This window comes from Silurus meridionalis, chromosome 6 (genome assembly GCF_014805685.1).
Source record: "Silurus meridionalis isolate SWU-2019-XX chromosome 6, ASM1480568v1, whole genome shotgun sequence".
Taxonomy (NCBI): domain Eukaryota; kingdom Metazoa; phylum Chordata; class Actinopteri; order Siluriformes; family Siluridae; genus Silurus; species Silurus meridionalis.
In genome coordinates, this window is record NC_060889.1 from 24,118,123 (window position 1) to 24,136,109 (window position 17,987).

The 17,987-nt window shown below is 35.1% G+C and overlaps 1 protein-coding gene across 1 annotated transcript in view; it reads left to right on the forward strand.

The window, feature by feature from the left end:
* Window positions 1-17,987, forward strand: part of LOC124387533 (basement membrane-specific heparan sulfate proteoglycan core protein-like) — a 58,845-nt gene that overhangs the window by 11,826 nt on the left and 29,032 nt on the right. Inside the window, exons 6-8 of the mRNA XM_046851944.1 lie at window positions 4,599-4,874; window positions 7,444-7,478; window positions 16,143-16,179. Coding sequence (XP_046707900.1) covers window positions 4,599-4,874; window positions 7,444-7,478; window positions 16,143-16,179 — 348 coding nt within the window. The remainder of the gene's footprint in view (window positions 1-4,598; window positions 4,875-7,443; window positions 7,479-16,142; window positions 16,180-17,987) is intronic.

Genomic DNA, 17,987 nt, shown 5'->3' on the forward strand with positions numbered 1-17,987 from the left:
CCCTTACATACACAGTCACAATGGACAGAATCACGACCAATTGTTAGGAAGGTTTCCTATCCAGCTCGAAGGACAAAATGTTAGGATTTTCACTATCTGGTGTGCGCTGATCAGGGGATTGTACTCGCCCCAGCGTGTCAGTCAAAACATGGTACAGGATTCAGAACACTCAACTTTACTGGGTATAGAACTGATCGTATATGAGGTGATTCTTGCTATCTTAGCTGCTGTTCACTAGGTTGCGTGATGCAGAATGCATGCTGAAAGGCCACTGCTGAGTGACTCTGCTGAATGGTCAGTGCTGAGTGACTCTGCTGAATGGTCAGTGCTAAGTGAAAGGTTGCACGATGTCGAATGGCCACTGGTAGTTCAAACTGTAGTTCACCATCTCCTCAGAGTCTAATGAGTTCAGGAGACCCACGAGCTTGAATTTGGAGGAGAACAGATCAAAACTGGCTGTATCTCCAGGCTACTCTAGAGGCAGACACACAGTTTACCAAGCAATGACAAGCTGCCTAGGACATTACAGGAGATTTAGCAACTCTGTAAAGATTAGGCGGCCATTCTGGAGGAACTCTGACAACTAAGGGTCCTTTACAAGGATATGCAGAATTTAACAGTAAAGCTGAAACAACTCTGCTAGTTCAAGCTCGAAATTCAAGCCCTCGTGGGTCTCCTGAACTCACTAGGCTCCCCCAGTCTCAGTAAACAAATGCAAATGTGCCAGGCCTCACAGGTGTTGGGTGGTTTGCACAACAAAAGCAGGGGAAGAATCGAACTGAAGAACTGTGAAAATCTCCGCAGGGGTGAATCACACCTCAGAGCTTGCACCAGAAAATAAAAAGTCAGTAATTCTAGTGTTAAACTTGTAAATAAACACAAAATACATCCACATAACACTTTTACCTGCTTGTGAGCTAAGAGAGGGGAATATATTTTGAAGTCTCTTGATTGGATGATTATAATGGCAAAAGGAAACACATGAAATCTTTCGATGATTCTGTAGCATCGTTCATCTCTTCATGCAGATCATATAACAGGAAGTGCCATACAAAGGCATGATGGAAATAAAATAAAACATTATTAAAACTCTAAAAAATAATCAGTGTTGCTCAAGTAATCACCAATTGAGTATGGAAATCACAATTAACTTTATAAAATTATCAAAATATAAAATTATACAAATTAATCACCTCTTAGCCTTCGACACAGACTCACAGCTGAAATGCTCTACCTAACTTTAAATGTTAACAGTTCCTGATAAAAGTGTATATTATTCACAGTTGATATTGCTCAAAAAGATAAGTTATAGATGATTAAGTACTGTAAAAAAAAGGTTTTGAATTTTTTTCCCTTCATATATAAATACATGAAATCAGTAATGTAGCAATCCAGAAAAGTAATGGTTTAAAAGCCACATGTCTCATGAGTTTATATTTTAAATTGAATGAAGATATCATAAAAAATGAGATTCCTACAAAGATTTATCTGAGACTATGTCTGGTTCGCCTCTCCCCGCCCAGATTTTAGGACTCACAGCTGAAATGCCCTACCCAACTTAAATTGTTAACAGTTACTGATAAGAATTTTCTACATACACAATTTATATATATTTGAAATAAAGACACTTTAAGCTTTACTGTCAAACATCATAGTTGATATTGCTCAAAAAGATATTAAGTTATAGATGATGAAGTGCCATGGATATACATTTCCTGCATTGAACATTATTTTTATTTCATATAAATACATGAAATCAGTCCTGGAGCAACCTAGAAAAGTACTGGGTTAAAAGCCACATGTCTCATTATTTTATATTTAAAATTTTATGAAGACTTTAATAACGATTCCTACAAACATTTATCTGAGACTATGTCTAAACCTTTTCTCCCTCCCCCTGTTTGAGAGTCACCTGCTAAACTCAGGTTTCATATTAATGAATGACTGACCATTAAAAGCTTTTGTTCTACATGTTCGGGGCGATTTATGTTGATTTGGCATTCATATTGATAACCAGGTAGCCAGACAAGCTATTGTTTTACAGACATGACCATTCATATTGATGTGTGGCCATTCCAATCTCAACAATACACACACACACACACACACACACACACACACACACACACACACACACACACACACACACACACACAAACTTACTTTTCAAGCATTTCTCCTATAAAAACAAACAGGCAATAAAACCAAAACAATCGTATAAAGCTATAAAAGGGGATTTATTGTAACTTACAGATGTAGAGCTCCATGTCTCTGTTGTTACTCTGGCAAAAAATATTTTCCACATCGCTGCTTTTTTTTTTTGCAAATCTCCGATAAAACAACTTTTTAAATTGTCCATTTTTTTCCTTGTTTGCTTAGTTTTTGTAAATAAAGTCCAGTTAGCATGAGCTATAAACAGCTGTTTGTGGTGAGCTGAGAGCTGCATCACTTCCTGGTTCGTCACAACACGTGCTGCTTCGGCCAGTAAGAGTTTGTAAAGAGTAATAAAACTAAGATTCCACGTGGGGAATAAAATCCTCTAATATATTGTTAGAATCCTGCACATATTGGCTACATTTTCCATCAGTCATTTTGTTTCCATAATGCTACTGGCTGGAAAGAAAAGGTTTGAAATTAGAGCCGGTGCAAAAAAAAACCAGACACCTGCAATGAGAGTATAATCTCAACCATTACTTTTTTTAAATTTATTTTTTAATTTTTTCGTGGTCTTAACCATTTTGTAACACTATATTCTACCAGCCATATTTGTTTTTTTACCAGCAAAGTTTGTTGTTGTTCTGTACTGTTTACACAAATTTAGCAAATACATTCGTTTTACGTTTTCCACTGAAAAACAGTGATGGTCATGGTTAGACTTTTCCCTATTTATTTAATCTATTGCTAATCATTAACACCTGAGAACAATAGGCTATCTGTTGCGCTCACTCAACAACGAAGCCTAAGAGGTTTTAAGCTGCACTGGAGATTCCCTTTCCTGACCTCAGTTCAGGATCTATTCAGGACAATCACAGAAAACTTTTATGACATCACCTTAATTAACCCTCTGGGTGGTGGGTGCACACTCCAAGTCCCAAGCAGGTTCATTCACTGTGACATGATCTAATAATTGAAGCGACTGTGCAAATGAGCTGTAATGTTGCGTGGAAGCCCTGGGTGGCTGCCCATGTTGCCTAAATCCACCAATGCCAAACAGCAATCAAATAAGTTGAAAACAGAGTGCATGCTCTACCCTGATTAGTGGTTTGCTGCATGTTTGACCAATTAAGTTTTTATCCACTAAATTCAAAAGGAACGACTTATTTCACTTAATATAGTTGAGTAAAAAGTAGCATATTTGACGTTGATTTCTCCACATTTCTTAAATAAAATCCTGGACAGGTGAAGGATTTTATTTAAGAAATGTGGAGAAATTCAGACTTTTCACAGACACAGACAAGAAAAGAGGGGCTCAAAAGATTTAGAAGCCATACCATGTAATAAAAAATGAAGCTCAGTTCACTTAACCTTTGACTATACAACAGCACAGAGCACGTTCATTCTAAGTGATGGAAAACACTGAAATGCAGCACATCTTTCTGTTTGGCCTGAGAGATTTGAAAACCTGTCACACGCTGAAACCTCAAAGGAAGAAAATACATCAACAGAGACCTGACCTAGGATTATACAAAGCTCTAGAGAGAAACATCCACCTGTATGTGATGAACTAAATCTGATTTATGAAGAAGATTGGACATGTGAGGTTGTAAGCAGACTGAATGAATGTTTAAATATTTGCATTGATTTAAGAAATGTAATCTGTCTTCAGTTTAATAATCTATTATAGTTAGCAGCATTGTTCATGTTAATAACTGTTGTTTAACCAGTAACTAAATATGCAGTTAAGGAAGTACATTTTAGTTACATGTTCTGTACATATACAGTAAAATTAAGTTTAAGGAAGAAAAGCTTTTTGGGTAACAGGAATGTTGTGTCTAGAACATTATAATACACTGGTTGTGTGCACTTTAAACTCCAAACTGTACCAGAAAGTTCACAGAAGAATGAGACGGAGCACAAAATAGAACGTGTGTGAATTGTTAAGAAAAGATAAAAGAAATAAAAATGTGTTGGCTAAAATATACAGCTGTGTCTCTCCATTATTAATAAGAGTAACACCACAGGATGTACTATTTATGTTCTTACCTTTACATTCTTATTTCATTACTGAAGAGGTTTAATTCCTAAAGATGAATTGTCTTACAAAATAAACAATAGCCAACAGACTGTATGAACAGATATAAATAAATAATGCAGAAGTCACTTATCAGTACAGTAAACTAATTATTTTAGTGCAGAATCTGTTTTTAAAATTGTGATCTACATTTACTTTACACCAATAGTGATTTTGTGAGAGTTTAATCATTTACATGTGAGCAGATTCACTGTGCATTCACTCTGAACTGTACATTTTCTTTTCAATTAAAAATTTCTAATACTTGTTTAAATAATAGTGTTGTTTAAGAACTATAATATATAAATATGTACGTATGTAGAAATGTATTCATATACAATAACAGTGGTATTTTTGTATCTTACAGAGTCTCCTAAACCTGTGGTGATTATAAAACCTGATACACAAGTGTTCAGAGGAGAAACTGTGACTTTCAGGTGTGAAATACAGAGAGGAAGAGACACTGAGTGGAGATACGACTGGTATAAGGATGATAACACACTCGACCCAAACCACACAACACAGGAGTTCAGCATCAGCTCTGTTCCAGACTCTTCTAGAGGGAAATACACCTGCAGAGGGAGGAGACGCAGTGACAATCAGATCTCAGAGACGAGTGATTCTGTTACTCTCACTGTATCAGGTGAGTGTGGAAATGTATACAGTAAAACCCCCGTTGTACGATCATAATTCGTTCTTGAAAATTGCTCGTAGGTCCATTTGCTTGTACGTTTGAACTAATATTCCCCATAAGAATGAATGTAAATTGATTTAATCCGTTCCGAGATCTCATTCGATCGCTTATTTCTGCACCTAAAAAGTATTTGTAGCCTATTTTAACAAAAAATACACAGCAAATTACCATAATGTAAACATAATTTAACACTTACCCATGTGGTAGTGGTTGATTGCGAGTGTAAGACGATGCTTCCCTCCGCCAAAAACGGGGAACGTGCCTTCGAAATTTGCTTCGAAACAGGGTAAAATTTTGCAAGCAAGGTCGCTTGTATCTCCGTTTGCTTATACTATAGGTTGCTCGTACAACAGGGTTTTTACTGTATATGTATTATTGATCAGAAGCTTATCATTCATAAATAGTCTCAATATAGTGATTTTACTGCTCCTCTCTTATCGGTTAACTTTTGATTTTCACTTTCCCATATGTAACCGATTGACTTATTTTGCAAAGAACCAGTTCACCCTTGTAAATTACATATTTTGTTGTTGTGACACATTGTTACTTAGCTGTTATTTTTTAACAGACACTAATGTGTGCATTATTCTTTAAGATTAAAGTTTAAGTTTATAAAACTTTTTTTAATTATTTTAATATTGTATATTAAATTAACAGTAAAAAATTTAGTGTTTTCTATAATACTGCTATAAATCACTTTATATAAACATGATTCTAATTTGCCAATTTCATAAATGTGTGTGTGTGTGTGTGTGTGTGTGTGTGTGTGTGTGTGTGTGTGTGTGTGTGTGTGTGTAAGTAAATGCAATAAAAATCCAAGAAATTCTGTATGTATGTATTTTGCAATTTAACACTGGTACAATGCAGCAGTTCAAACAAAAAACAAAATTTTTTTCTTCTTTAACCAAAATCAAACTTGTTGTAATGCCATAAACAATCAATATTGATATACATTTTAAATATAATAATATTTATATTATTATGAACAGGTGAATCTCCTCCAGTGTCTCTGATCATCAATCCCAGCAGATCTCAACACTTTACTGCTGACTCTCTCTCACTGAGCTGTGAGGACCAGAGAGACTCTACTGGATGGACAGTGAGAAGATACACACACAGTGAGGCATTGTTCAATTGTTCATCAGTTTCAGGATCTACATGTAACATCAGCTCCCTCTCTCCATCACACACTGGAGTTTACTGGTGTCAGTCTGAATCTGGAGAACGCAGTGATTCTGTCAACATCACAGTACACAGTGAGTCTTTATCACTTCTCATCAGTAGTATTTTATATATAAACCAGATCTAACATAAAAACTGTATTATTAAAAAAGAGGCATTTCATATTTCTAATAATAAAATATAAAATAGAGTTTAGTATCTAATGAAGAAAAGTATTTTAATATTTGAAATCATTAAATAACTCAAAATGTTACTGAACACAGTGTCATTATCTACTCCAGATAAACAATTACATCGCTAGTTTTTACATTTCTCCTGTCTTCTACTAACAAAATTGAATACAAAAAAATTGTCAGTTATTGCTACTTTGCATATTAAATAGTTGAATGCATTTGTCATTTATATAACCAATGACACACACACACACACACACACACACACACACACACACACACACACACACACACACACAGTATCTCACGAAATTGAGTAAACCACCCACATTTTAGCAACCATTTTAGTATATCTTCTCAAAGGACAATACTATAGAAATTAAACTTTAGGATAAAACTTGTAAATGTGCAGCTTTAAGAAAAGAACTCAATATAAAGTCATTATTGTCAATAGCTTCCAACAAAAGTGAGTACAGATGTAGTAGTAAATGTCAAAGCCACATGTTCTAATCATCATGTTCATGTTATTGACTGCTTGACAGAATCATACAAATGTGTGTATCTTGTATTAGAGCAGTTAAATTTGGGTGCTTTAAGTATAATTCTTTTATACTGACCACCGGATGTTCAACATGGCACCTTATGGCAAGGAACTTTCTGAGGATTTAAGAATTGTTGCTTTCCACAAAGATGGCATATAAGAAGATCTGTAACACCCTGAAGTTGAGTTAAAATACAGTGGCCAGGGTCGTACAAGGTTTTCCAAGACGGGTTCTACTCAGAACAGATCTCGCAAGGGTCCATTAAAAGAAGTTAAGTCTTCGTGCGGTGTGTCAGGTGCAAAAGCTGCTTTAAAAAACAGATGCATGAGTGCTGCAGCATTGCTTTAGAGGCTGCAGAAGCAGAAGGTCTGCTTGTCAGTGCTCAGACCATACGCCTTGCAAGGCAGTCATAATCTGAATCAGGCAGATGTAGAAGACAGGGTGATATGGAGATGACTGATCTGCTGTGGGAGCAGCCGAAAGAAGACGGTGCATTTTAAAATATAATCCACAATCTCCTGGTTATAAATGGCAGTTTGGTCCTACAGTAGTGTCACAAACAGATCATTAGAGGGTTTTACACATTTTGTGTTTGTATTGCTGCTTTTCTCTGTCCTACAGATGGTGATGTGATCCTGGACAGTCCTGTCCATCCTGTAACTGAGGGAAATCCTCTGACTTTACACTGTTTATATCGAAACACAAAGATCTCAACTAGTCTTGATTTCTATAAAGATGATTCAATTCTCCAGAATCAGACTACAGGAGTGATGACCATCAGCAGTGTCTCAAAGTCAGATGAAGGTTTCTACCACTGTAAACATCCAGAGAGAGGAGAGTCACCAAAAGCTGGATTTCAGTCAGAGGTGAGAAATGATTCATATATTCATAAAAAAAATAAAACCTCAGGCATTAGAAAATATGTTTGACTTTAAAGTCATTTACACTCTTCAAGCTATTTAAATCTGAATCACAAAATATTTACTACTTTTTGAATTTATGCTGTAGAAATAAATCCTTGCAATTACACCACTTTTACACTATTTTTAAATAAACACAAGTTAGATTGAATTGTATGTAGAGGAGAAATATGCTGAGTGATTATCACAGGATGGCTGGTTAGACACATATCCAGGTCTGAATAGTATTTATTAAAGCCCACATTAAACACTTTATAGGCTGTGACTAACCTGATCAGTAACTGTCTTTAACCATTCGATCACTTCATGATAAATAATACAGCACTGTCTGAAAGAGACTTTTACATTGTTTGTCTTCTACATCATCAATAGGAAGAAGCCAAAATATGTTCTTATAACTCTCCAAATTATATGTTCCAGAGATATCATTAATTTAGAGACAGTTTCTCAAACTTAAAAGCAAGAGAATTGTATTTTGGCTTTAAACTTGAATTTATGACCAGCAAGTTATATTTATTTATTGGTTTATTTATTTATTTATGTTTGTTTTCTATTAGTATTTCTTCCTCCAATTCAAGCACATGGTGTAGCTTCATTATCAGTTCTGAAGCTCCTCAGCAGTGCAGTAACAGTCTCTGTGTATGTGCTGGTGACCTTCATTCTGGCAGTGAAATGCTACAGAGCTCAAAGTAAGAATCTTCATTAACCATCACATAAAACCCTCACATTTAATAAGAGACTCATCTGAAGTGTTCATGATTGTGTGTTTTACAGCTGAACCTGATGATAACAGACCATACAGAGTGATAGAAGCTGAAACATCTTTCTGAGTGTTAAATGGCACGATTTTTGTTTCACAAATTGTCAGGATTTGGAAGTGTTGTTTCATATTTTGGCCACTAGAGGCCATCACATCACTGTACAGTGGAACCTCGGGTTACAAACGCCCCGGCATACGTATAATTCAGGTTACGAATCGCAGTTCATAAAAATTTTTGCCCTTGGTTACGAACAATATATCGGGATACAAACGTCGCTCACCAAAAAATCGCAGGCAAGTTGGTTGTTTTTGCTCTATCCACGCAGCTCGTCACATCAGTTAGCGTCCTGTGTCCCTAGCGAGAGCATCGTGTTACTTATCCGCTTGAACTTTTCCCGGCAGCAGCGTAACAACTCGTTAGTTGATGCTCGTGGAATGATGAGATGGACAACATTAGCCGATGCATAACCACTTTACTTGTTTTTATGAAGATAGATTAGCAGGGTTACAGTCTTTTCCGAAGTACAATACCCATAATGAATTTCACTCTGGACTTCAATACCAACTGATAGTAGCCTTAAAGAAACAGCTCTCATTTTCCCTCTAATGCAACAATTGTCTCAGCGTTCGTGTTAATAACACTGTCTTTAATATTCTATAATATAATATATAATAATATATAAATAATATAATATAATAAGATTCTCCTTCAAACAATAACTCTCCTCCTCCCCTTCTCTGACGTCGTCTCCTGCAGCGAGTCTTCTCAAAGGGAAAGTACCCGGTAAAGATGTTTTCCTCTTTTGTATGTTTTTATGTGGTATAATTTTAATATAACATGTTAAAAGTAAATAATATTAGTGAATATTGGCTTTATTTTTATTTAAGTAATATTTTTGGTTGTCCAGAACGAATTACCGAAGTTTCTGTTCATTATTATGGGGAAATTTGTATCGGGATACGAACTTTTCAGGTTACGAATAAAGTACCGGAACGAATTAAATTCGTAACCCGAGGTTCCACTGTACTGTATTTTAATTTACTGCATTTATAGAAGCTCTGTAGAAGTCATTACTGCTCCCTCATGTTGTCTTCTCTGTAGTTTACTGCATCTGATTCCTTTCGTGTGAGTCTTTGTCCCTGTTTCCAAGTTCCTTGTGGTCAAGTTAAATTGTGTATGCAGTAGAAATGTTGCTTTGCCCCTTTAAATTCACCCTTTTTATTTTCTCTTCTGAATGTTTGGATTGTTCTTTTTGTCCTGCTGTTGGACTCTTACACTGTCAACCCGAGTTCGAGTACCGACCCTGACTTAAGCACTGAGACAAAAAACTGGGAAACAGGGTAACTTCAACACACACACACACACACACACACACACACACACACACACACACACACACACACACACACACACACAGGAAAACGAAGCAGGCTGCAGTGACTAACATACAGTGAGAACACATGGAGGAAGCATTGGGGACCTCTAGTGGCCAAATCATGAAACAACAATCTAAATTCTTACAATATTCATGTACATGATGTCAGTAAGTACAATTTTAGTAACGAGTGGATCAAGTGTTTAAATTTTTTTTTCTGACGTACCATTTTAGTATAACTTATATTTGTTTTCTTTTCACGTTGTATTATTTTTAGCTATATGATTTATTTTAATATTATTTTATGCTCTAAATATCATTTACTCAGGGATAAATGTGCAGTGTGTGTAATATTTGTAACGAAATAGAACACTGCTTATATTTAAATATATTATTAAGCAAGTACCTGGCATCTAAGTTTTTTTTTTTTTTTTTTCTAATCACTGTCTGCTTCTTTTCAATCATTTTAATAAAAACGTTTCATTGAAAAAGTCTTTTTTGTTTTTGATATAATTAAAATTAAATAACTAGTATGAATTATCTACACAAATTATCTATAGAAATCATCTGGATGTGATTACTGGGTTTGTAAATAACATTATTTCAGTGAATTTCATTAATATACTTTTATTTACCAAATTATGTTTTCTAAATATTATGCATTCGTTTTTCTTTTATTTTGAATTTGAAAATTATTTCGAACATTTACGTTATTGTGACTATCGAGACTTTTATAGTAAAATGCGGCTTGCCAGAAACACGTGAAGATCGCGCATGCACGGAGATCGCAAGCAGAGGGAGACACAGAACTAGCGATGGGAAGTCCGAATCTTTTTTGCGAATCAGTTCTTTCGGACAGTTCGTTTTAAAGAACCGGTTTAAAAAACCGGTTCACCAGTTCGTTTACGTCCTTACGTCATGACGTCATGCATATCCAAATATCATCTCGGCGGATGTACATACACACTAAACACATTTAAATAAAGTCATGTCTGTTGCATGAGGGCATATAGCTTATCTGTTTAAATTAAATCATCATAATCTTAGAAATGTTCCTTACATTTACGTTTTTGCACTAAATCACCCAATACAGGCACTGATGTGCAAAACGTTGATGTTTTAATTTGTTAGTAAATAAACTTACTTTTATTTACTAAAAGTTCACCTGTGCTCATATATCAGCAGCGCAGCACCAGCCTTTACAGTATGTCGAACGCATCTGATTCGTAGTTCAAAAAGTGTAAGTGTGTGTGTGTGTGTGTGTGTGTGTGTATTAATGTCAGACAGCACGCGTACTCTCGGTAGGTCGCGCATGCTCAGTATCAACAATTCGTTGGTATCAGTAGAATGTCGGACGTGTCTGAAAGAAACGGTTATTGATACAGTACTGGTGACTCGAGAACAGCAGTATGTGAGCTGCTCGGAATCGGCAGGTATGCGCATGCTCAGTGATGATCACTTGTTCAGCAGCATGTTTCAGTTTAATGTGTGTAGTGTTGGAGAAACTAGAGAAGAACCCCATTCTCAGGGATATCGATTTATTTTGAGTCTGATAGACGGTCATACACATTTAAAAGTGAGTAACTTGAGTAATTTTGTTGATTAGTGCTGATTTGAGACGTGAACAGTTTTGAACGATTCAGTCCGATTTGGTGAACTGGTTCGACCGGTTCACTAAAAAGAACCAGTTCAAATGAACGATTCGTTCACGAACCAGCCATCACTACACGGAACCATGTGGCCACAGAGTTACAAACTTGGAAATATAGATATTTAAATGCACTTTAAAGGTGAAATTTAATAGATTTATTTACTGTTTATTTTTATATTTTCTTTATTGTTTATAAAGAATCTGGTTGAAAAGGAGCACAAGATCAGTCATATGTAGAAATGTAATATATGTGGATAATTTATTTTTTTATGACTTTTTCTTTTTATAAATAACTATTTTATTATTGTATTTAAATGTAAGTCCTAATTGTCTTATTAGATGCCAATTTCAATATTGTTTTGTTTTATTTATTAGTTTTAGCTCATGTTGTTATGGAGGTTATTGTGACATGGACCAAAGACAAGGGGAATAAATAGTAAAACACAGTGAAGGATTTTTCTCTTTATTCATCCGGGCTATTCTGATCAAAATTACATCAAAACATTACATCTAACTAGAGCTTCTGAAAATCCTGAAGATCTTTAAAACTTCTTACATTCTGCTGTATTTATACACAGTAAACCATGACAGATTAATATAAAGATTTTATCATTTACTAAAACTGAATTAAACACAGAATCATAATGACATCACTGACCATCAGTACATTCTTGGAGAAAACATTTCTAGTAATAGTGTCTTCAGTCATCTCATGAAATTACACTTCTTTCTCTTTTACAAAGAATTCACTTATTTTACACTGAAACATCCTGAAAAAATATATACACTTAATATTAAACAGACTTTATAGTAGTACAACTAATAAATCAATCTAATGTTATATATATATATATATATATATATATATATATATATATATATATATATATATATATATATATATATGTCATTAAATCACATGCTCCAATTCTAATGCTAATGTGCTAATTGACTAGCGTGTGAAGCAGCTGATTTTAACATCACATTTAATTTAATTCTGTTTTTTGTGATGAACTGCCTTTTATCTCTTTCAAAACAACATTATTTTCCCTGCTCTTCTTTATAAAATAGATTCTTATGCTCTCTTAATCACTTCACTCATCATGGAGAAACACCTGTTTAATGGAGAATATTTTACCAATTAAAAGTCTGTTAACTAACTTTATTACACAAATGGGTTACACTGACATTTATCTTAAAATCAGCTTACTGCCAGTGGAAAAACTGATCTGGACAGCAAACTGTGGGTCAAGTTTTTGTTTGTGTCTGTAGTGCAGGTTTTAGGTATTGTGTTGTATCTGTGAACCTCTTAGTAGTTCAGCAGTTTTTGAGCCCCTTGATTCTGGTCTACTTGGTGGAGTTTTAGTGTCTCCTGCTGGTCCTGGTGTCTAGAGGTATAGTATACATTTCTATCATTAATGTTGGTAGTTCTGATGTTTTGCTCAATAATAAGTCACTTGGGTCATTAAAGCAGCGTTGATGTGGTTAGTTTGCTGAATTTATTAGCTGAAGTGAAGGCCGTGAAATGTCTGGTTTATCTTCTTCTAACTCAATTCAGACACAAATTGATGCTCTTGAATTTTTAATATGACAGTCAAGATAAACAGTGGTTCAGAGAACTGTTACTGGGTTATCAGTTATTGTTTTCTGCTCATGAAGGTGATGTGGGCTGTACCAAAATGATCTCCTGTGAAATTCCTGTTTTAGATGTTTCTGTTCAGCTGCACTACAGACACCTGCCACCATCTGAGTATGAGGGTAATAACGCCCATGTAAATCAGCTGCACAGGTCATTAGTGAGAGTTGTAGCCCCTCTGCCTCCCCCATTGTCTTGGTGTGAACAAAAATGGTACTCCACTTCTCTGTGTGGATTACAGACAATTAAATAAAAAAAACTTGTAAGGATGCATTCTCATTTAATCATATTGAGGATTCTTTTGATGCATTTTCAGGAACAAGCTGGATTTAGCTAATAGAGAGAACCAGGTTCCAGTAGCATAGAAGAATAAAGCTAAGACTCCCTTTTGCATTGCTTTTGGCCTATACAATGCAACAAGAGCCTTCAAGTGGCTTATTCAAGGTGTATTTAGGAAGCAGCACTGTCAATCACTCTTGCTTTATTTGGATGATGTCATTGTTTTCTCTTCCTCTATTTCACCTCATCTTAAATGTTTGGAGGAAAAATGAGAAGGGCTTAATAATTTAAGATAAAGTTAATAATTTGTCTAATTGGTTGTTGTATTTAAATGCCCAGGATGGAAGTGCAGCACGGTATGTTGTGATATCTGCCCTTTCCTTTATCAGTAACATGAAACACAGAACTACACAAAACTTACTGCGGCACAATCTGATGTGCATGTGTGTGACATTTATTGTGAAAAGAACAACCTAAGACAGTGAGACAGTAAACACAGTGACACTGGAGCCCTGATCAGTACAGTACAGATTTATTATTGCAGGTGGATTTACCCATATAATAATAAATACTGTACATGTAAAAACTACATTTGTTTTAGCAGCCATTTGTGCAAAACAGCAATTGTGTGCAAAAATATATAACTAGTTGTGTGTTTTGTGTGTGTGTGTGTGTGTGTGTGTGTGTGTGTGTTAAACATGTTGAGTTGAATGGCTTATGGAATTAAACTGTTAATGTCACTGGTTGTGAGGTACCGGATGCTATTGTACCTTTTTCCAGACAGCAGGAGATTGAGCAGTGTGTGTGTGTGTGTGTGTGTGTGTGTGTGTGTGTGTGTGTGTGTGTGTGTGTGTGTGTGTGTGTGTGTGTGTGATTGACCACAATGCTGGTTGCTTTGTGGATGCAGCATGTGGTGTAAATGATAAAGGGAAGAGAGACCACAATGATCTTCTCAGCCGTCCTCACTATCCGTTGTAGGGATTTGCTGTTCAGTGTTTTTCTTCTCTCCGTCATCAACATAATAATGTAATTTTGTTGATTTATTTATTTTTATTTTTATTATTTTGTTATTGTAATTTAGTTTGTTCCCAAATGCTGTGGTTGTTTTTTTCGACTGGAATTAAAAGTGTTCTCAGGTAGGAAAACCTTTCTGAATGCAAATAGTATTGCCACTTTGTGTCTTTTTTTGCCACTGTGTTTCTTCTTAGCTGATTTGATGAATGAAGTAGCTTTGATTCCCTAATTCTAAAACCCTTATTCGTGTTTTCCATTTGTAGGTATCTATGTAGGGTTATTGTTTCCATTTATCTTACATCAGCATAATGCCAGTGGTAATAGTGTTTTGTGTTGCAACATCGTTGTTCTGATCTCAACAGCCAACTTCAGGTCAAACTGCTGTTTGTGTCTGTGGTGCTGCTTTTAGCTCTTGTGTTTTTTTGTCTGTTGTATTGGGTTTTTTAGACTAAATTGTTTTTGTTATATTTTTCCCCCCTACAGTCTCATCAAGGCTAAGCATACAGAGGGAGAAACTAGTCACATGGGTGAAAGGAGCACTTCTTGTGAGTTTGGAACACCATATTTTTAGCACCTCTTCTTACTGTTTGCTGCACACATGTGAGTAAGAGCATGAGTCTTTTTCACTAGTTTGTCACCCCAAGGTGAATCATTTCCTTGCTTACTGGTGTCTTCTTTATCTTCTTTCACTATTTTTTGTGTACATGAACTTTTATGTGTATTAAGCTGTGACCAAGATGTGTAGCTACATTTGCGTTTGGTAATTTTTCTGTGCAGAATGAACATGCTGTTTTATTTGGGAAGTTTTAACATTTGACTTTCATTTAACAGAACTTAGACATGAAAAATTTGTTTTTTAGTCTACTTGAGCTGTATGTCTTTAACCACTTAAAAAAGAGGAAATGCTTTGTCCTTCTAATTCTTAGAAAAGCTAAAATAAAATCAGACCACACACACATGTGCCCTGCCCTGTTTCTGTGGCATGTGCTATTAGCACAAACACTATCAGCCCTTAAAGATGAGCAAATACCCATAAATAAACATAATGATAGATATTATAAATACCTCTACAGTATCTTATACTATCTTATGATGCATTAAACTAAACATGGAGCCCAGAAAACAAATAACGTGAATGTTACCAAGAACACTGTGACCTTCTACAGCAGCAGGAATCAATAAAACTGTCACAAATTCCTGATCAGAGCACAGAGTTTCTCCTGCAGTGTGGCTGCTGTGCATTGGTTTACAGCATGAACATGATGTAAGATGTCATTAATGACTTACTATTTAATTTTATTTTAATTTTTTTGTACTTTCTTTTTGTTACTTTTTGAATTCTAGACATGTTCATTAATGTGTGCACCTGTTCTCAGATTAGCCCATGATTTGTTTTTTTATTATATTCTAATCATTCTTCCTGTCACATATTTAAAAAATGAAGTTTATTAGTGCAGTAGTCAGACACCACCTATAGTAACTGCCTGCATGCAAACGGTTTTAGCACCACATACAGAAACCACACCTCCCTCTCTCTCTCTCTCTCTCTTGCTCTCTCTCTGTCTCTCAAACACACACACACACACACACACACACACACACACACACACACACACATCATTGGTATTTTAGAACAGGAAGTGTAAAGGTTTTAACACACACTTCTGTCAGTCATCATCAGTAGAACAGGATGGAGCTCCGTCCACTCTGTGTGATGATCTGTGAGTAAATGTTTTCTATGTGTTTTATAAAGTGTTTGGTTGTGAATTAAGATTCTAATTAACAGGTTGAAATTTCTAAAATCTGGTGCCGTTTGATTAATTTATATGTCTATAGAATTTGGAGTTAAAAATACATGCTGTTTTTTGGAAACTTTTTGGAAACAGTGATATTTTGTGTTTTTTTGTTTCACTGTAACAATTGCAACAGTTGTTTTGTCATGAAAAAACAAGTGTTTGTGACATTTAACTTGTGGTTTGTATGTTGTGGTTGTCACTCATTAAACATGATCATATATGGCAGGGGTGGCCAACCAGTCAGAGACCGAGAGCCACATTTTTTACTGTGTTATGAGTCTTCATCATACACATGGGCACACATGAACATCACCCATCCCTTCCTCTTACACACACACACACACACACACACACACACACACACACACACACACACACACACACACACACACACCCCTCTGCTCAGCCAGATTTATTGTAAATGTCACGCACCAACATAATGACAGAAATTGACTCCTACAGTTCTAAGACCACAGGACAGTCATTTTTAACAATGAACATTGTGTGCACTGTCTCACACACACAAACTCTCAGTTTAACCAAGTCCACAAACAAAAATATAATAACTTACAATAGCGCTTTTCTTTTACTATGCATGTTACTTACAGAAGTGGGAAGTAACGGAGTACAAATACTTCGTTACTGGACTTAATTAGATTTAGATCTGGTATCAGTACTTTACTCCACTATTTATTTTTCAGACTTTTTTTTTTTCAAACTTTTTACCTTTACTCATTACATTTTTACACAGATATCTGTACTTGTTACTTCATACATTTTCAAAACCGGCTCGTTACTTTAGTTTTAATCCATTGATTTGGTGAAATATCAAATTTTTCTCTTCACTGCACGCCGATTTCAGCCAAACAACCGATTTCCTGTTACTGCGCGTCTTTTTCAATTTGCTGGTGTATAAAGTCCTGACTCTCACTGATTACGAAGATAAGAATCAGCAGACAGAAGGCAGTTAAAAGATTGGGGTTACATGACTGAGAACAGACACATTCCTGATCATCTTCATCTTTTCTCTGCTTGTGTTCTATATGTGGATCTTCAGTCTGGACACATTCATTAGGTAACAACATTTTTAATTAGTTTTGTATTAATATATATATATATATATATATATATATATATATATATATATATATATTTATTTAGCTGTCAAAATTAAAATTATTGTAAATGGCACTAAATGTTATTAACGCGGCATCAATTTAGCGTGCATTTCTGTTTTTACCATTTTTATTAAAACAAAATTAAATAAATAAATAACTAAATATAAAAAAGGCGAAATTAAAAACTCCAGCAAAACATACACTTATTCACGACGTCCCTTCTTTACTTAGATCTAAAATAAATAAATAAACTCCACCGAAATATATTTTTAATCAGTAAACTTTTGTTTTATTTCTGTGCCAAGTCTCAAATCAAACACCAAATCCACCATGTTTTACACAATTAACCCTCTAGGTGGCGTTTTGTGGGTTTTTCCCTCTTAATGGCAAAACGAACTTAAATTACTGTCTTTATTGATCGTAGAGATAAAAACAATACATCGTTCAAATCTGTAAAATGTCTATGATTTATATATATATATATATATATATATATATATATATATATATATATATATATATATATATATATATATATAAAAGCTTCTTGATAGAAGAGGTGCACTTTCTCCGGTATCACCTCATTAACTGTCCGTGTGGAAACATAGCAAAGGA